The sequence below is a fragment of the Harmonia axyridis genome, chromosome 6 (genome assembly GCF_914767665.1).
Source record: "Harmonia axyridis chromosome 6, icHarAxyr1.1, whole genome shotgun sequence".
In the NCBI taxonomy this organism is placed as follows: Eukaryota; Metazoa; Arthropoda; class Insecta; order Coleoptera; family Coccinellidae; genus Harmonia; species Harmonia axyridis.
Window position 1 is genome coordinate 20,673,797 of NC_059506.1, and position 21,688 is coordinate 20,695,484.

Genomic DNA, 21,688 nt, shown 5'->3' on the forward strand with positions numbered 1-21,688 from the left:
TTATTATTTACTGGTCTCTGAGTATACTGAATAGGTTGTGAAGGAAAGTTAGGAACGGAGTTAGGATTATAATTATTTCCGTAACTATTATTTGAGTAAAAATTTCTATAATTATTTGGAATATAGTTTCTTTTATTATTATTATTATTATTTTGAAAATTATTTTTCGTCCTTCGCGATTGAAAATTATGTTTTCTACTTTTATCTAATAAATCATATTGCTCCATGTTTGACAAATAATCTTTAATTGCATTTATGGTTTGGTCAAACGTTAAGGCATTATTAGCGATTAAATAAATTCTAAGTTCCGTTGGTGCATTCGAAATTAACACCGTTTTACAAATTTTCAATATATTAGTCTTATACAATTGTTTTTCTTGAGCTGGCATCGTGTCAGCATCTATTCTGTAGTTAATTCTTATTTTCATCGAAATTATTTCATCTATAAAGCTAATCATATCTGATTTCTTTTCTAAGAATTGTAATTGGTGAATCAACACATCTAAATTGATTTGATCGCCAAATTTATTATTCAAAAATCTTTTCAGATGATCCCAATTATCGGGGATGTCTGAGGTAGAAACTTCAGCAAGTGCTCTACCGACTAACTTTGATTTAACTAAAGCTAAACAGTATTTTTTAATAAGTTCATTTTCGTTACTGAACATACTTAAATAACTTTCTACGTTTTTAATAAAAGAATGGAGTTCGTTCTCCATTCCTGAAAATTTAGGAAGGAGTGATCCAAACTTTTCTGCAGTTGATAAATCCATTTTAACTCTAGCTACTTTCTTTTCTTTCTTACCGTGGAACTGTTTAAAAGAAGTAATATTGATAATTTTAATGATCGGTTTTTATAATAAGAAACCTAGGAAAAACTTTGTGATCGGTTTTTTATGATAAGAAACCTAGGAAAAACTTTGTGATCGGTTTTTTATAAGAAACCTAGAAAAAACTTTTATACAAGTTTTACGCTCAAAACTTGGGAAACGGTTGACTATTTTTGGGCCAGAATAGGTAAACTGGGAGTCAGTTAGAAAGGATTGCTCACCTCGTTGATATTCCTTGTTTGAAGTTGAAACTGTCCTGGGCGCTACTCCAATGATCGAGCCTCTGGTTTTCTTCTTAGGGGTTGCTTCTCACCTTAACAGTTGAAACTGATAGTCGAAAGAAAGTTTTTAGTTTTCACTTCTACGACCGGCACAATATTTCAGATAATACGTCGCGAGATTCTCGTCGCGCTATTATTTCCGAAATATTTAAAGAGATCCCATCCTCGTCGCCAATTATGTTTTTCGTTGAGAAAACCACGTTTTTAAAAACGAATTTATTTACAAGGAAATATGGAAATGAACAATAGGATGAATCTAAGATGATTCTAAAGCTGATTATCTATCTGACTGACTGACTATCTATCTGACTGACTGACAATAACATATTGTTTCCTATTTATAACATTATACTTTCTTATCTTAATTGGCGCCACGTGTCGAACCACCTGCATTATGCTGGTGTAAGCAAAATGCAGCACACTGATATGTGAATCTAAATGAACAATACAATATTACGTCAATTGATCAGAACGGGATGGAATCCTGTAATTATATATATATATATATATATATATATATATATATATATATATATATATATATATATATATATATATATATATATATATATATATATATATATATATATATATATATATATAGGTTATAAACAATCAAAGATGTTCAACTCGGCATCAAACAAGATTGACTACCTTGGCTCAATTCCTAGCCTCACTATACCCCCTCGAATACCCTCGCTACGAACTATCAGCAGCGGGAGTCAATCACTTCTTTGCTGCCTAGTAAATCAAATAACTATTTCAGTTGAGACTAATGGTTTCTATACACTTGTATTTCAATAACGTAGGTACCTCATGACGTGAAAGCATTTTATAATTTTTCTTACATTCTTGAACGCTGTTATTTCTGTTATAGAATTTGGTGGATCTCCGTATTTCTTCTTGGACTTATTGGCCAATGTATAATGGTTTATGAAATTTGCGAAAAATATGTTACCTCACCAGTTCTTGTGTCACTAGCGACCAAAGAAGGCATCATACGGGATATTCCTTTTCCGGCTGTAACAATCTGTCCTCAAGCTAAAGTTTCCCATAAATGTTTGAACTACACAGCTATTCTTCGTGCTAGAAAAGCAGGCAAAATGTTAAATACAAGTCTACACGAGTGAGTTTTTTAAGCCCTAGAGAATTCATATATGTACGTGGATAACTAAAAATGATTTTTGATTCTAGAAATGAGCTTTTTGATTATATGTCTCTTCTGTGCAAATCAGAGAACCACGAAGGTACATTTTCCATTTTGAAAGAAGAAATGAATAATACCACACCTGCATTATTGGAGATTTTGAATTTAACTCAGGGGTACTTTCTGGACGATTATGCAAATTTTCTAGACGCAGTGAGTACCTTTTGGATTTCATTATAATGTAGTGGAATTATGTAACGTCATTTTTGTCTTTTATTCTATCGATGAACAATGATTTATTTTACATATTAGGAGTTTCACAGATGAGTGTACAGGGTGGGCAAAATTCGATGTTTTAGCACTATAACTTTTAAATTATAAGAGATCTGATTGCCCATTTTCGTTCTCTTTTTCTGAGAAACTAACAAGAGTAGTATTTATTTTTGGCCACCCTCTTTTGTCTTCGATTTATAAGCAAAAATTGTAAAAATGGCGATAACGAAAAAATGTGTATCTCCGCTAATACTGATGACAGAGCTTTGAAATTAAACCATTATACAGGTACTTTTTCAATTAGAATTCAGTGGCGTGCTCGTCTTTTTAGAAGGATTGCTAATCATGAATCTATGTCCTAAAGTTTTTTTTTTTTTGAATGGGAACACTAGATTACTGTGCCATTTTTCGAAAGCTTAATTCTTTCTGATTTCAAAAATATACAACATTGTATAGTTTATTTTTTCAATATAAATGAAAGACTATGGTCACAATCTTTTTCTCATCTAAAAGTCTCAATATGTCTATGGTTGATGAGCACAGAAAAATAGAGCTTCCTATAACAAGATCATTCTCCTTCCATCAGTCTCATTTTTTCTATGCTTTTTACTCATTTCTACGAAATTCGAATCCATACTTTTTCAACTTAAAATTGAAACCATTGAGACTCTTAGATGAAAGAAGATTTTTGACCATATTCTGATATTTATATTGATACAAATCATACGATGTTCTATATATTGAAATGAAAAAAAAATTAAAGAAATGGCACAGAAATCTAGTGTTCCCATAAAAAAAAAACATAAGTTCAGATCAAAGCTTCGTAATTAAGAATCCTGCTGAAAAGACAAGTACGCCTCTGGATTGATTCCACCAAAAGAAGTGTCTGTATAATGTTTCAATTTCAGAGCTTTATCATCAGTATTAGTGGAGATATACTATTTTTCGATATCGCCATTTTTCCAATATTCGCTTATAACTCGGAAACAAAAAAAGGTGGCTAAAAATAAATACAGCTTTTGTTAGTTTCTCAGAAAGAGAGAAAGAGAATGGTGTATCAGATTTTGTCTTTCTCTTCTGATTTAAAAGTTGCAGTGCTAAAACATCGAAATTTACTCACCCTGTACATTATTTCAGAACGAATGCAGGAATCAGTTTTGAAAATTATCTATTAGTTTTCAGTTTATGAGATGTTTTGTGCTTTTATGAGGGAGTTTCAACTGGAAAATTCTCAAATGAATTCACAGATTTGCTTGAAATTGCAAGGATCAAATCTACGACAATGAATAATATTCATTTTCAGTAGTTATTGGTAGCGCTAGCTCATCTCCGGACTAAGAAAATTACAGTTTTCATATCAAATCTAGGAAAACAACATGTACAAGGTGTCCCAAATTCAATACCTGCTCAAAGTATCTCAAGACTTATAAGACTTAAAGAAAAAATTTTCAAGAATCTCCGATCTATTTTCTTGGAATAATAAGATATCAGAAAGCAGAACCGAGAGCAGATCTCAGATATCGTGATTCGTTCTCGAGTTACAGAGCGTTTCTGAAAAATGAATGTTCCAGATATTTCGCTATATTTTCTGTTCGATATATTCAAAATATTCTTAAAATTTATATTTTCAGTAATTTTAATGGTTTATATGATAATCATAACAGGAATTAATGACCGTTTTACACACATTTGCAGGAACGTTAATTAAAATTTGATCATTTGATGCCACATTAAAATGTTAATCCTCCATTAAAATGGTGCAGGTAGCCAATAGGATCCTCCTTCTAGTGCATTAAAATTTTAATACCGGCATTAAATTTTAATGCACGTTCCTGCAACAGGGTATTGAAGATGAGGGTTGGTGTCTTTTGAATGGACACTATATTTTTCAACGCAGGTTTGTAAAAAAATTCCATTTTCGGTTTTTGGAAGATGTCATCCGTTTCAAAGATATTGTGTTTTTCGATTTCATTTTTCTACTAAAGGAACATCTGATATAAAAATGCTATATTCAATTATTTCCAGTTTTGTTTCATTCTGTGTCCATTTTATACATAATTATAATCAAGTCATATATAGGATGCCCCATATGAAAACACCAACTCTGCTCTTATTTATGTCTATATTTTAAACATAGATAACGTCATCAGGGGCGGATTCAGAAGGAGGGACATAGGGGCCAAGCCCCCCTCCCCTTGCGAAAAATATAAAAATGTATCCTGAATTTTGGAAAAATACGCGCGGATTTCTTTGTAGCCACTCACCCACACCGCATCGAATATCAAATAATATTAATGGTCTGAATTGGTCTCGCTTGCATATACAACGAACCATTTGATAATATGTTGATAATATTATCCAAAGATAGTCAAATGGGGGACCGCAATTTGTTATTTAGTTTTTAATATTTTATAGTTGGTTTTATATATGTTTATATTTGGTGGTGTTTGTTATTGAAGAGAATTGAGAAATATCTTTTCATTTACTTTCTTGTTCCTGTGTTTTCTTATTAAATAAATCTACATATATTTATCAAATATGTCAAATTTTTTGAACTCGTTTTTATACTACAGAAATTTTGGAAACTATCAGCTGAATATGATATGATTTACGAAAATCCATTTTTCTATAAAAAAAAACACTTGACTCAGTAGGTACCAACAGAACATTTTGTTATTTTGTTAACCTATATGAGACGTGACTTTCTATGGCCACCCTCTCAAATATAGCCTGGATCCGCCCCTGAAATCCATAAGGTTGGTGTGATAAAATAGTAATTTACGTAACAAGTCCGGAAAATAGGGTTTTTTTGGACGAATAGACAAAATTCGCTTACGCTCGTCCTGGAAGTCTGTGAGTCCAAAAAAATCATTTTCGGGCGTGTTGCGTACAATATTTTTTCGGCAACCATGTAAAATAACACTATCGCTGCTGCTTTCCATATTTTATTATGATTGCGATAAAAAAACCTGCAAATTTTTGACAACTAATTTCATATGAACTGTCAGCCGTTATCTCGGTTGCTATGGATTCTATGATGCTTTTCCGGCCTAGTCCGGGAAGTACGTACTTTCCGGACTAAGCCGGGAAATGCTACTTTCTCAGAGAAAAAGCGTCCGGGAAGTGAGCACTTCCCGGACGGTTGCCGAAAAAATATTTTAATCCTTCATTTTTAGTGTAGAACAGTGGACCTGAAAGAAGCATATTGTATTTGGATGGGTGTAAAGGTTGAGTGCCAAAAAGTTTTGACTCCAATTTTAACAGAGAAAGGATTATGTTACAGTTTCAACATGTACGATGTCAGAGACATTTATAGTGATCTGAAGTAAGTTACTATATTCTTATTTATCATGTGGATTATTATGAATGAACACGATCCCCGACTTTAGCCTATAGGTGTAGGAAAGAAAACTCCTCTCACCTTCGGCTTCTTCACTCCCCGCTAAGGGAAACATTTACTCAATCCCAGATATTTAAAATATCAGAAGGGTAAAGCACCGTCGTGTCCGGTCCTTGTGGTCCCCCTGGTTCTCGTCGAACTTCTGGTCCTCTTCCACACGATCCCGCCGATCCTTGAACCTTTCCGTCGCCTCCTTGAAATTTTTTCACCGTCCTTGCACTACCTAAAATAACAGCTTTTTGCATTATTTTACAAATATACTCACTAAGTCCTAGCTGCTTGATAGTTCTCGATGATGGAAGCTCCTTTAGTTCTTTTTCTACTGTTCAATGTGGTGTACCGCAGGGTACAATATTGGGTCCTCTTCTATTTATTACCTATCTGAATTCCATCTTTTCTCTGAATAGTAGGGGTGAATTGGTTGCTTTTGCAGATGATACCGCTATATTTTATCAAGCTGATACGTGGGAGGAACTAAGGAGTTTGGCGGAAAATGATTTCATGATAATAAAAGATTTTTTCGATTCTCGATTGTTGACCCTCAATTATGAAAAAACGTGCTTCATGCCCCTTTCTGTCACCTCTGTTGGAATGCCCAATTTCCAAACATTATCATTTAGAGAATGCGGCTGTTCACGTGAGATCAATGCAGTGTATAAATTCAAATATTTGGGTGTTTGTTTGTTGTGTGTTGTGGTGAATAAATTGCGCATGCTTGTCCCGAAGTTCAAGAATTTAAGAGAATTTTGCGATTTAGAGCTGCTGAGGAGGCTTTACATTGTTCTGGTCCAGCCTCATCTGCTTTATGGAATATTGGGATGGGGTGCTGTTGTAAAAGCTCACTTGAAAAAACTAGAAGTGACACAAAAATGGTTGATCAAGATAATTTTTCGGAAACCTTTTTTGTTTTCGACTGAACGCTCATTCGCCGAGAGTGGAATTATGGACCTGCGAAAACTATTTTTCTTGACTCTGACAATTCACCAGAGAAAGAACTTGATGACAGTAAGCTTCAATGATCATCAATATAGTACCAGAAATAGAGGAAATTGGATTATTTTTCCTCGAACAATAAAAACGATAGGTCAGAGGTCACATACATACCTAGCCCCCTTTATTTACAATAAGGTTCCAACAACAATAAAAAATTCTGCAACTCTTAATGAATTCAAGAGGAAAATCAAAAATTGGTTGAAAATGATGTCAGCAAGAGTGGTCGAAGAAATGCTCTGTATAAAAAATTCATTTGTTCATGTTTAGATAATGTACCTGCTCGCTCAGTTTTTCTTCCCTTTCAAGAAGATATGTATTTTCTTTTTATATATAATCTGGATTTGCTTCTCTTTGAGTGTCCTTTTGTTTTTGAGTAAATGAAATAATAATTTCCCACACAAGGCAGATCCAGTGGCTTGCCAATGGATGTGCCTTCGGGAAAGATATATATTTTTTTCTGATGTTTTTTTTGACATTTTGAGGGTTAATGGAACTCTTGTTAGTTTAATTAGTACATAATGTTATATAGATTGTAAGAAAGTTTTGTATGTGGGTCAAATGAACATTTTAATTATTATTATTATTAATTATATCATTCCCCTCTGCCGCTTTATCTGAAACTCGAAGTTCCTATATTTTGGAAGTTTTTGACCTCCTTTTGTCGCATATTGTCTTTATTTGGTATTGCTACGTCGATTAGTATTGCTGTCTTGATAGAAAAATCTCGTTTCAAGTAATAATTAAAATTGGGAAATATCGGTCTCAGGAACATAAAAAATGAACAAGTTTCACTCCATTCTTTCACTACGTTTTGACCTTCATTAGGCCTTCTTCAGTCTAAAAAAAAATAAGTTACAATCAGTGACACATGAATATGGAGAAACCGAATTTTATATCCTTAAAATGATTACATAAATGGATTTAAAACATCATATAGATGACAACACAAAGTGAAAATGTATAACGAAAAAATGAAAAAAAAAGAGTTGAAAATAGTAAAATGGAATCGGTTTTCATGTATTTTGCGTTCCATTCTGAGAAATCAATATTCTGATTGGAATATTGAAAAGAAAAATAATCTAGAAGCCGCCCCAAGTAGCAATAAAATTCGGCAACGTTTGATAAAGCGCACGCCGACAAGTCTGATGAGTGCATATTTTTTTTGCGTCAATAACAGTACTATCATCCCGACATCTGGATATTTATGAATATAATGACAGCTTTGAAGGTTTTTGATGTTAATTAAATATGTCGGTATTCCTTCGTGTTGTTGCTAACCGAATTGAATCTCATTTGGTGCATGTGATTTTTGTTGATCATGCTTGAAATGCCGCCCATGAATTTTGGCACCCTAGGCGACCGCCTACCCTGCCTCCCCGACGGCTTAGGGTGTTATGCCTACGCTTTCTATATGCAGCTCCATTAACTGAAATGTATCTTTTTCAATTATCTTCTAAAATACCTTATCATTCCATCCCCATTCAAATATGTTACAGTCAAATGGAATACTTTCCGGAAAGTAACAGAAGACTTGATTGGAATCCTGAGAACGGTTATACTGAGACACCAGAAAATTCAGAAAAATTATACCCTAGACGTGCTCTTATACATGGCGCAAATAATGGCTTTGTTGCTGTTTTCTTCATAGACAAAAATGATATTACCTACGCATGTGAAGATTTTGCCACTCAAGGAATACAGGTAATTGTAATTCAGTCTAAATTTGATTTAACATATTCGGAATGTTCCTTCGATAAGAATGTCCTTCAAAGTTTTTTCCGAAATAATAACAGTAATCATCAACGCATTATGTTTCCAAGAAAGAAGAACTTCAAAATCATTTGTAAAGAAGTTGTGAATTTTTCTTTTGCGTACCAAAAAGTCAGCGATAAATTATTTTCATTTTTCAGTCTTGTGTGCCAACTTGAATAGTCAAAGTTCATCAAAATCTGATGAGAAGAGCATGAAATATTTTACAATCCTTTTTACCAGCAATGTGTGATCACAATACTTTCACTAGCTTCAGTAGATTCGGAAAAAATAATAACCGCAAGCTTCGATTTCACGCTTTCTATATAAGCTAAAATATGGCAAATAATTTTGCTTTCAAATTTGTCTTCTATTTTCGGTTTTATCGATATTTTCGTTGAACTTTTGAAATGTACAATGCATTGATCTATTTCAAAAATATTCGTAAAAAAATCCTACACAAAATCATTACACAAGAGCCAAACCCAAATTTTTAGAAAATTTTCAAAAGGACTACAAAAGCACTATTTTTCGAAGAAAGGATTATATCATCAGATTATAGAACGGATATAATATTCGCGAAATTTTGATTCAACATTCGTTCAACCACTGAGTACTCAATTTCAAATCGATTTGATGCATTTTTTGTTAATGATTCATAAACCTAGGAATTTTTTTATACATTACCTTCATTTCTCACATGATCAACTGATCAAGATCTTTCTTGCAGGTTACATTACATACACCTACAAGAATTCCACGGCCAGAAAAAATCTTCTTCTCTGCAGGACTTGACAGTTTGACTTATGCTGCTGTCATCCCAACATATACAGAAACCTCTAATAGAATCAAACATTATGATCCATTGACAAGATTTTGTTACTTTAGCAATGAAAGGCAGTTGAAGTACTTCAAATTTTATTCTCAATCTAACTGCCAATTTGAGTGTCTTGTAAACTATACTATTGAACACTGTGAATGTGTTAGTTTTTATATGCCAAGTAAGTATACGAATAGTAAGTGGATCAAGTGAATAATGTCATCTATGAATTTTTCTAAATTTTTCTCAGTATTCACAAATGAGTTCTGGTTTCGATAAAACAATCTAAATATTCTTGAAGTGACTATCTTCCCATGATCAAATAATGATATTAATGATAACCTGTAGAACACGAATGATAACTATTTTTATTTCCTATTGGAAAACCCGTTATGTATCATTGTTTTTCTTTCAGGGGACAACAATACAGAACTTTGTCGTCTTGAGGACCGATTTTGCCTAGAAGAATCTAGAAGTAGGTATTGAATAGTAGTTATATATTAATATAGTTGGGAAAAAATCAGTTTGGTATTTCTCGCCTTTGTTTTTCGAATAAGTACATCTCGGTCGTTATTGGTCATGTCGGATCATACGATACGATACGCTGTTGTAAAGATGTGATTGTATACTACCTTAGACACAGACTCAGACCCAGAGTAATAAATATACGAGTAGATAGAGGAAGCATACGTCGTTTTAGTAACTTTTCCCTCAAATGCATAGAAAACCTGGTGTGTCTACTTATACCTGTAAAACTTTCAGTCAAAACGGGATATTTTTAAGATTTATACCTACTTGATTTCGAGTTATCGCGTCTGTTTTATATTGTATGTGGGTGACAATCTTCTATACTCCGAATAGGTCAATAGCCGTCGGTCATTATACGAGTATTCTTTTTATTTCATTGAAAATTCGGTATGAACTGAATTGTAACTTATTGTAAATGTTTGCAGAGTCTTAAATCTGTATTTCATTTTTAAACGGCGTCAGACAAACAGCGGGAATTCGAACAATATACTAGTTTCCATTTTTTTGTTAAGGATTAATTCTGAAAATTTAAGTAAAATGAAACAAAAATGTGGAAGAATCATTGAAATATCTCTAGAAATGAAAAAGTTATGGGACAAGTTGCGCTTGGAAGAATAATTTCATAGTAAGTGTAAGTATCGTGACGTCACACACTAGACGACTGGTATTCGCAGAGTGCTTACGAATTCATTGGTGTTCAATCACTTGTGCCGTTCGTGTCGTGTTTTGTTCGTTACACGATGGCTGAAATAACTTACTATATACATAAATATAAATTACTTTTTTCTCTTTTTACTCCTCACATAAATATGTTTTGCCATTAATAATAATAATAATAATAATAAAAGAGTTTATTCAAGAAATATAAATACATTAAACAAACTCTAAACTACTGTAGAGTTAATTTTTTACATTAACTGTGCACAGTGCTAACATAAATATTTTTCTTTAATTCTGCCACAAAATATATGTTTTTCTAATTATATACACTCCCATAAATCGTGTTATCCATCGTAGATACGAGCCTGCATTTGTGAAAATCGAAGATCATGTAACGGTTTTTTTTTTTTTTTCTTTGTCAAGTCCGGGTATGTGTCAAATCCATTTTGTATTAATGTTGAAATCGAGTATTTTATAAAGTTTTTTGATTAATTATTTCATGTAATTTTGTTCTATCAAATTTCATAATCCATTTTTTTATTTCTAGTTTGAAAGATCTCTTATTTTTTAGTTTAGTTATTTCATCGGGTACTAAGGGGTACAGTCTTGGGGCTATGTAGTCGCAACATCCTTGACCAAGCCTTTTCTTTGATCTTGGGCGTTCAAAATTTCTATCAGCTGCTCTGGTACGATATCGGTGATCCTTCTTTTTTATATGAATTTTTCCCTCAAAGATGTTCATAATGATCTTCAGCGCAAATATCTGTCTAATATCGGGTACTTTGGCTAGTTCATAGAGTTGTTTACTTGGGAATATTTTTGGCTTACCGTGTATTATCTTGAGAAAATACTTCTGTAGTACATCTAGTCTTTTCTTGTGACTGTCCAGTACTCCACCCCAACCAATCACGCCATATGACAACTGAGGCTGGACGAGAGCATTATATAGCATATTTAGGTGTTTAGTACTATTGATATTCATTCTTATATGTTTGAATTTGTACAATATACCACGTAGTTTCCTCGTTAAATAAATCATGTGCTGGTCCCACTTTAGGTGTTTGTCGATTTCAATGCCCAAATATTTCACGGAATCTGCTTTGGGTATAACTAACTCTTCGTTGATATGCAAGTTTTCCAGATCTTCAGCTCCAGATTTACCCGATGTAAATGGTAAGTACTTCGTCTTAATTTGATTTAAGGTGAGTTTATTTAGTTGTAACCATTTATATATCTTCACAAAATCTATCTTCACTCTTTCCTCCAGATGCGACCATGATTCTCCCTCGTATATAACCACAGTGTCATCAGCGAAACCTATAAACTGTCCCTCACCTCTCATCTCCAGTAGACTATTTATGTATATGAGAAAGAGAAGTGGTCCAAGAACCATGCCCTGTGGAACTCCAAAAGTAATCGTCCTTTCTTCACTCAGTTTATTATTTACCATTACTATTTGTTTTCTGTTTGTAAGATAGCTTCTGACCAGGTCGTGCATTGATCCGCGGAATCCGTAGTTATACATCTTTTCTAAAAGTTTTTCATGGCTTACCGTGTCAAAAGCCTTCGCAAGATCAACAAACACAGCCAAAGTTGGGATATTTGTATCTATGTTTTCATATGACCTAGTTGTTAAAGTTTTTATTGCATCTTCTGTTGAAAGTCCCTGTCGAAAACCATATTGATTTCTTGACAATATTTTATTTTTTTCCAAAAAATGTATCATCCGTACTTTAAGCAATCTCTCAAGAATCTTCCCTATATTCGAAATTAAAGTGATCGGCCTATAATTCGTCATTTCTGATTTATCCCCATTTTTGTATACCGGCTTCACAATACCAGTTTTTAAGATTTCAGGAAAACAACCACTCTGGAAGCCAGTGTTCACCAGATAAGTTAGAGGCTCAGCTATTTCATCTTTTATTTCTTTCAACGTTTCGGCTTTAATTCCATCAAATCTGGTTGACTTTTTAGTTTTTAACTCTGATATAGCCCTAATGATCTCCAGCGGCTCTACAGAAGCTAGATAGAAAGAATTATCAATTTTAAAATCAGTTTCGAGGAAATCATCGGGAGTTTTTATTTTGCTAGAATATGTTTCACCTAGATTTGTGTAATACTCATTGAAAGCTTGTGCGATCTCAAAATCATCCTCAATTTTTTGTTTATCTTCTGTTTGTAGGTAATTTATTTTTGTTTCAGATTTATGATCATTACATATATCCCTCACACAGTCCCACAACACCTTCGACTCCGAACCCTCTCGAACACGTTTCTGAAAATAATTTAGTTTAGCTTCCCTAATTTTTTTTTGGACCTCATTTTTGCACCTTGTATATTCATGTTTCAAAATTGGATTATTAGGTTCTTTTTTCAATCTACAATACAGTTCATTCTTGTACTGAACAAATTTGCAAATTGATGCTGTCATCCACATTTTTCTCCTTCTTTGGTTTTTTTTTATGGTGATCGTGGTTGTGCACTCCTCAATATATTCAGTTAAAATATGAATGAAGCTATCCGCAATCCCATCTACCTCATCATGTTCATACACCCTTAGCCAAGATTCATTTTTCAGATTTTTTTTTAGCATACAATAATTAATATATTTTGTTTCTATTTTGCAATTTTTGTTTTTATATTTAATTTTTAGATCTAGGCCCAAAATGACAGGATAATGATCTGTTACGAGATGCTGCAGAATGTCAGCATCAGCATCGTCACCTCCGGGGCTAAAACCTCTCACAAAAAAATGATCGAGACAAGTTCCGCTGTCTGGACGCGTTGGAAGATTTATCATAGTGGCGAACCCATATGAGGATAAAATGTTCTTATATTCCTCTACTAAATTGTCATGACTGAGTAAGTTTACATTCATATCGCCAGCAATAATATGTTTCATTTTCAAACTTATATTTTGTAGGTATTTCCTTATCTCAATGTTGAACGACTCTAAAGCTGTCCCTGGCAACCGATATATGGCGGACAGTTTGAAATTTTCTCCATTCGATGTTTTTATATCAATATCTAATAAGTTAGAGTAATCAATTTTGATTATTTGGCATTTATAATTAATGTTTTCTTTGATATATACTAATACACCGTCATTTTTGTTGAATTTTCCTTCATTATAAACAATATTATATCCTGGTATATTATATAGGTCTATATTCTCTACATGAAATGTTTCTGTTAAAATTATAACCTCATATTGTAGTTTAGTCATCTCCATTAGTATTTTCAACTCATCAAAATTTTTTTGTATGCTCCGTATGTTCATTTGAAATAGCTTAAAGTTCTTACTAATTATATTTTTATCAATTTTATGTACATTTTCAATTATTTTAGTGTTATAGTCTTCGTTTTGATAATCCCTGATAAACCTATCCATACTTTTTAAATATTTTAGCTCTTTTTATGTCGTTATACCTACATATACAATCTTGAAAGTCTGAACGCCACACGTATACCGCTGGAAAATGGATGGAAAGAGGGACAATTTATTCTACGTACATTTTAATTTTCGGGCATCGGTCTGCTCCGAAGTTTCATCGCTTCGGTTGCACCTTCTTTCGCGGATTTTTCCTTCGATGTATAGATCTTCTTATGGGTGGTCAACTGCGGAGTAGTTTTTTTGATTGCTCTCTCGTGTATTGATGGAATTTTGCAGGATGGTCCGTTTGCCTCCCCCTCTGTGTAATCGCTGTTAACTCTTTCACAGGAACTCTGTTTTCGGTCTCTTAAAGGTGTATGGGGTGCACTACTGGATTTGACCTCCTCTCCAGTGTTTTCTAGGTCTTCTAATGTATATATGTTCTTCCCAATTACTAATTTATTACCCCTGATATATGCTACTTGTCCTTCTTGTCTTGCGTTTTTGAGGAATTTATTCAATGTTTTTATTTCCTCCCGTTGCTGCAAAGTTAGGTCATTTGCTATGGATACACCGGTATTTTTCAACTTTTTCGTGTTTTTGAAAATGAGCTTCTTCTTTAAATGTGAAATCAGTTCAATTTTTATGGGACAATTTTTCGTTTTTCCTAGAGGATAAAGGTCACCTATATCAGATTCCACCAACCCAACTTCCAACAGTCGAGTGAGTTCCTCACAAACAAGTGCTGTAGTTACTTTTTCACTCCTCTTCTTCAATCCAAATATAATTAAGTTGTTTTTATTCTGTTGGCGTTTGGAAAGTTCTAATTGTTCTTTTAGTTGCAGATTTTCTCGTTCCAGACAGTTCAGTCTGCCCTTCAGTTCCTGAATTTCCAAAATCAGCCTAGTTTCGGAGGCACTTATACTGTTTTTCAGTTCTTTTTTACTGTTTATTATCTCATCCAGTATCTGCCTTGTTGAAATTTCTTTTGTCGCCACTTCAGACATATCACTGTGTATTTTCCGTAACTGTGTGGAACCCTTTATCAATTTATCGTCTCACAGCTGTAGGTCGCGATGAGGATTTGCGATAAATTTATGTTTTTTTCTTGAATGAATTGACCGGTAATTATTTACGTTTTATCCTTTCTTGGTGTTTTTTTCAAACTTCTCGATCTATTTAGGAACAACTCTTATTCACTTCTTATGTACTTTATGTTTTCGTCACACTGCTTAGAGTTTTAACTTTGATTTTTTTACTGATTTGAGACGATCTCTGTAGGAGCACCAATAAACGTATTATCTCTGCGACGTCTATGAAATATATGAGTTCAACAACCAGTACTCAACTACAAACTGTTTATGAAACGTTTTTTAAATAAATCATCGTTATAAGTTGAACCATGATGGAGCAAACTCAAAAGTAGATAATTACTTGAAAAGTTTAACTCCTTTTATTTCTGCACACTGACATAAGATGGATTTGAAGAAAAAAACTCCATCACTGCCAATATATCTATTTCAGGCAAATTGTCACCTTGTCCTTTCACGAAGACTTCTTCCATTATGGTGACATAAAAACAAAACTCGAGTTAAAACTACACTGTACAACTACAAACGGCGCGAGAGCCTTGGCGCGGCTAAGTATTTAAACGTAATTCATGGTTTAGCGATCACAGGCAAGAGACGTGACGTCACAGAACAAAGACGTTCCGCGCTAAAATACGTAAATTTAAATAATCTATTTCTCAGTCATTTATTGATGGATTTTCAAAATGTTTCCTCTGATTTATCAGTTTTGCTCTTTATTTTAATTCTATCGTGTCAAATATAGTATTATCAACATCACTAAACAAGTCCATTCTAAAGAGCGCTACCTTACAGAACTCTTGTAAGCAGAACACCAAAGCAATGGGTGCAATATCTCAAAAAGTTCATCTTCCAAAAATTTGTCCAGAAGTCGCCTCTTAACCATCGATAAAATTCAAAACGTTTAGCATAGCGGATGCCGACAATCCTGCTGAGTGCATATGTTTTTTTAGCGTCAATTACTCATAAGCTTCACATTTTGATATTTATGAGTATAATCCACAATAAAAAACGTTTGATGGTTTTTGATGTCAATTAAATTGGTCCGTTTTCCTTCCTGTTGGTGCTGACATGTTCTACACATGTGATTTTTGTTGATCAAGCTTGATATGTCGACCTTGACTTAGCCTCCCTCCCCACTAGTGACGGCCCTGTAGAACACAATTTTGGTTTTTTTCTCCGAAACCACAAAATGTGTTTATGTGTTATTTATATATTTGACAGAGAACTTATAAATTCATCTTATTGATGTCGTCGATTGTTGGTTAGCAGCAGCCAAATTCCAAAAATTCAACACTATACTTTTCCATTTGAATTCTCTAAGTCATTTTGTTGATATCGAAAATTTCTTTTTTTCGGCCTCAATTTTTTGTGCATTTGGTTGTTTTATTAAACGTCGGTAAATAATTTTGACGTCGTCGGTAAATCCTTTCACCTACGCAAGTGTCTAGGAAGCTGGATTGTGTAAATTATAAATCAAATTTTCGATTTATGAAATCTGGATATATGAGGAGAATGGATATGTTTGAACTACCTTCATCTAATCGAGATATTTCCTCTCATGTTAATCCAATGATTTTTTTCAGAAAACTACACTGAACATATTCTGCAAGAACATCTGGAAATGGGTTATCCAAGCATTGGATGCAACTGTTTGCCTCTGTGTGGAGATCTTACTTATAACACTGAACTATCACAAACTGAATGGGATTGGATGAATCCGGATGAAGTTGAGTTGGACTCAATTCGGAAGGATATATCAAAGTGAGAATAATAGCTAATAATTTTTATTCCATACTAGGAATGGTGTCATTATTTTCGATTGCAACGGTTTTTTATAGCCGGAGTTCGTTATCAATCATTTTATTCGAAAACTTTCTGAAACGATACTGTATACCTCTAAAAAGCTTCAGAACTGCCCAGAAGGCAAAATAAAGCGACCTTAACGAAAATATTGAAAATCGATTTTAATAGAAAAAGATTAATATCCTCATCAAAATAGTATCCACTGTATGAAAGAGATGAAATTATAAATCCGAATTGAAATAGACTAAAACATTCGATATTCATAGGAAATGTAATGAAAGTAAAAGTTATGTCTCTTTCTCTGCGTGTGAAATGAAATAATTGACATATGTAGCAAAAATTCAATGAAGAGATGTAAATATTGGCCAAACTAAATTATATAATTTTCTGACGGAAATAATCCGGCTCGAAGGACCAATATATACGTAGGAAACAATGCTGGTTCTTAAATAAAAGTCAATATAATGAACGAGGAAGTACACCACCGAAAATTCCTGACCTGGTCACTATTTGGAATCCTGGATATTTGGGTTCCTCGCTAGTTCTTGTAGGAGTCGCTGGACTTCAGCAGAATTTTTTTAGAAAGGTTTATGAAAAAAATTTTGCTAACAATAGCACTAGCAAGTGGATGTATGACCCTTCTGATCAGGGCCCCCGCAACCGCGCGTGCAACGCGTGCACCGCACGCGGGCGCCACTCTAAAAGGGCGCCAAAACCTCTTATAGCCCGCATGAAGAACCGATGGACCAAAGGTTTTCGAAAAAGATTCTTTCAAATTTTATCAACAATTTTTTTCCCGAACGTCGCAGTAGGTACGAAATACCCAGATAATACCACCTCAAGATCCAAAATTAGCTTTGAAAATAAATTTTCTTTTTAAAAATAATTGATCAAACACTAAGTTCCTTAAATAGTAGGTTTGATATGATATCTGATTACGATAACGTTTTTTGTTTTATTTGTGATATTCTTAAATTTAATTACAAATATCCATTAAAGTGCTGTCATACTCTTCAACAAAAGCTAACTGATCAGGAAAAAGAGAAGCAGACGTGAAAGAAAATGATTTATTCAACGAGATAAAAGCCCTAAGATTTTTTTCATTATCTGAAGCGAAAATCCCCTTGAAATTCTACAATATATTTTTGAACTTCTTCTCTACCGAATCTTAGTATTGCCTCAAGAATCCTTCTCACTTTACCTGTGTCTGTTGCTTCTGGTGAGAGATCATTCACTGAATTAAAAATAATTAAAAACTATTTGATGGCTACCATGTCATAAGAAAGATTTTCTGGATTGTCAATCTTAGATATAGGCAAGAGATACTCGATAAAATTGATTGATTGATAATATAAAAGAATTTGTATCAGCCAAATCTGGAAAAACATCCATTCAAAGTCTGGGTTGATCCTAATTAAATGTTTATGCCTTTATGAATAATTTATAGAAGAATACAGCTTGAATTCTGAATGACATTTGGAATGTATTATGGCTAAGCAACTAACACCATAAAGTTCTCAAGGCAATGAAGGTTGCTGATAGATTTTCAACCATTCTACACTAAATTCTCAATAAAACTTAAAAAAAATAAATTCCGATTATCCAGCAGTGCATTTCTCCACCTCCCCCCTTTAAGGGGCGCCAAAATATGTTCCGCACGCGGGCGTTGATGTCCCTTGCGGGGGCCCTGCTTCTGATGTAAGAGTAATAATCCCTAATGATAAAAATAATGTGTCCTATGACCACAAAGACAGCAGTGGCTGACTTTACAGATGTGCGCCCTACAGTTAGAAGAAAGCTTTCTTTTATTCGTAAATGTGAAATTTTCTAGGGTTGGCTACTCTGGGATCTAGTGATTTATTGCCTGCTTTTGGTAATATTTCATCAAAATTGAAATTTTGTTGACTTCAAATTGCAATTGAATTGAAATTTTGTGTTTTTGGACGTAGGCTGTTTGGAACTCATCACAAAAAACATCAATTGAAATCAAACAGTATACAGGGCGAGGAACACGACCTGCTACAATGAACCTAATCTGCAGTTATTAAGAGGAAACATATCTACGTGGCTACTCAGTTAAAAAAAAATTTGATTTATTTTTTCTTACAAATCACCGATTCTTATAGAGTTTCACATTATTCGCTTCAACAATAAATTACATTGTGAATAAATAAATGAAATATAATTTAATTTGGCCTTTTGAATATCAAGAAAAAAATCAAATAAATATTATCAGAAATTGGGAAATTTAGATTTCCAAGCACGCCATATCTTTTGGACAAACTATAATTATTGATGATAAATACGTTATTATTATTATTCATTATCAATTATAATATTCATATCAAACATTGATTATTATGAGAACCAATAAATAAATTACGGTCTCAAGATATGTTTTAATAGAATATCTACCGTAAATTTATCGAACATGTCGAGAAAAAGATACCAATGTATCCAAACGATAAAAGCTCTCAGCAGCTATTTGCGATGACCTCCAAAATCAACTTGAAACGTTAATAAACTTCGTTGATTGATTCGAATATTGAAGGTATGCAGTATACATCTCAATACACATATATATTGAAACTTGACTAGTTGAATTCAAGGGCGTAGATCTTTTTTTTCTTGAGAGGGTAATCGAAAAAAAATTTTTTTGACGAAAGGTTTGATAACGAAGTTCGACCGAATTACTCTTAACTTACTGGATCTTATAATAATTTGAATTTTCCTGAAGATTACTGAAGAATTGTTTGACAAGAACAATTTACAATGTTCTAATCTACCAGTAGTTCATCAGAAAAAATAACACCCTGTAGATTTGTATTCAAAATTAACATTTCACCAGATAAAAACTTCAAATTGGTATAACTATGCCAAATATAAGTTGAATATCTTATGGAGGTTAGGTGCTATGAGAGAAAAACTTAAACTTTAACACCTGAATCTCGAAAACAAATCGTTTGCGGACCCATGTTATAGGATTTCATTTCTTAGAATGATCCGAAGAATCTGTCATTTTCGTTTGTACCTCCAATTCAGGAACACCCTATAGTCAATTCAAAACAACTGTCTTCACAAATAAATTAAAATTTGACTGAAACACATTAAATTGTAAAACACAGCAGCACAGACAATTTTTCGATGCGAATAACTCAGTTCAGTTCGATTGCAGTATTAAAATTTAGTGACAAAAATGATACAAAAAACCGAAAACAACGGGTAAGTGTATACCGATGACGAATGCAAAAATCACAGTTGGCAAAACAAGAGACGGAAATTATATAACACTGCAACGGTATAAATGATTATATTTATTGATTTTATTTTCATTGTTGTTTGAGAGAAATAATATCAATGTTTCGACTAGCGATATCAATGAATATCGAAATGCGAAATCTTGAGAAGCTACTGTGTAGCGAAACGATTGTTAATTGAATAATAACAAAGTGGAAATAGAATAACTGTCATTTAATTTTTATTTCCAAGATTTTCATCATGCACAATTATTTCTATTCTTCTATGCTGCTTTCTGAACATTTTCGAAGCTGAAGTGAGTTCTTTTTTCAGGTATCATGCTTCAGGAGTTAAGATTTTCTTCAAGACTGGAATTTTCCTTCCTACTCGAAGACATGAACTATATGGAACCACAGATTTGATATCAAATATTGGTGGAATTTTGAACCTTTTCGTCGGAGTTTCATTGATAACTTCTGCCGAAATAATATATTTCCTATCATTCAAACTGTTAGATAATTATTACAGATATAGACAATGGATTGGGCCATGAAGGAGCAAGGCATCCATTTAGAATTTCTTGTTGTATGAAGCAAATTTTGAATATTATAATAAATATAAGCTTATATACGAAATCTTAGTTCATCTATACTATGTTTATTCTGTTCATGACATGACGACACATCTGATGAGATTTTGGTACCAACAAAATACTTCTTGTTTCTCCTTGCAGCTTTCACAAATCTGGGGATATTACTCGGCCTGCTATCAATTCACGATGTTGCCGATTTGTCATTTTGATTATAATTTAACCCGTAACCAGTGAGGTCCAATACTTGTTAAGTATGTGGAGTCCCACAGACTCCTTTACATATTTTTGAGCTATGTCAAATGCGAGATTATTTTTTTCAAATATTTTCATTCGAGAGTAGTTTGATTGATGAACGTCAAGATTATCAAGAAATACATTTTTTGTTTTGATTTTCAAAGATATTCAAAGAAAACCCTTTCGAATGGTAAAAATAAAGATGAGGGGAAAAATAATATATTTCTCACAAAACTAAATGAAGAAATCAAAATTTTTGATTTTGATTGAAGTGATTATATGACATTCCACTCTTCAATATACCTACAAAATAGTATCTCAAGGTGGTGAAAAAAAAGAGACAAAATAAGGCAAAAAAAAACTTTATCATTGCATACTTTCATCTTCGATTGCATACTTTCCTACCGCACCAGAGGTTAATTGGCTTGCAGGGGCGGATACAGGGGGGGCCATGGGGGCCATGGCTTCCCCCTCGCGGACCTTAAAAATGTATCCTGAAAAATCGAAAAATATGCGTGGGCACTCACAAGGGTGAAAGATTGGAAATGATCTAGAATGACAGGTTGAATGTATTGGTATTAATGCATATACATGGAACCATTTGCAGCAGTCTTAATGTTGAAATATTATACAAAGATACGCTAGTCAAAAAAATCTGAAAATAGGAGACTAGAATT

At 33.3% G+C, this 21,688-nt stretch overlaps 1 protein-coding gene across 1 annotated transcript in view; it reads left to right on the forward strand.

Moving 5' to 3' along the window:
• Positions 1–20,780, forward strand: part of LOC123683116 — a 43,726-nt gene extending 22,946 nt beyond the window's left edge. The window contains exons 11-18 of the mRNA XM_045622015.1: positions 1,989–2,237; positions 2,306–2,471; positions 5,708–5,856; positions 8,421–8,625; positions 9,404–9,674; positions 9,909–9,968; positions 16,729–16,906; positions 20,519–20,780. Coding sequence (XP_045477971.1) covers positions 1,989–2,237; positions 2,306–2,471; positions 5,708–5,856; positions 8,421–8,625; positions 9,404–9,674; positions 9,909–9,968; positions 16,729–16,906; positions 20,519–20,738 — 1,498 coding nt within the window. The 3' untranslated portion in view covers positions 20,739–20,780. The remainder of the gene's footprint in view (positions 1–1,988; positions 2,238–2,305; positions 2,472–5,707; positions 5,857–8,420; positions 8,626–9,403; positions 9,675–9,908; positions 9,969–16,728; positions 16,907–20,518) is intronic.
• Positions 20,781–21,688: the final 908 nt, after the last annotated feature.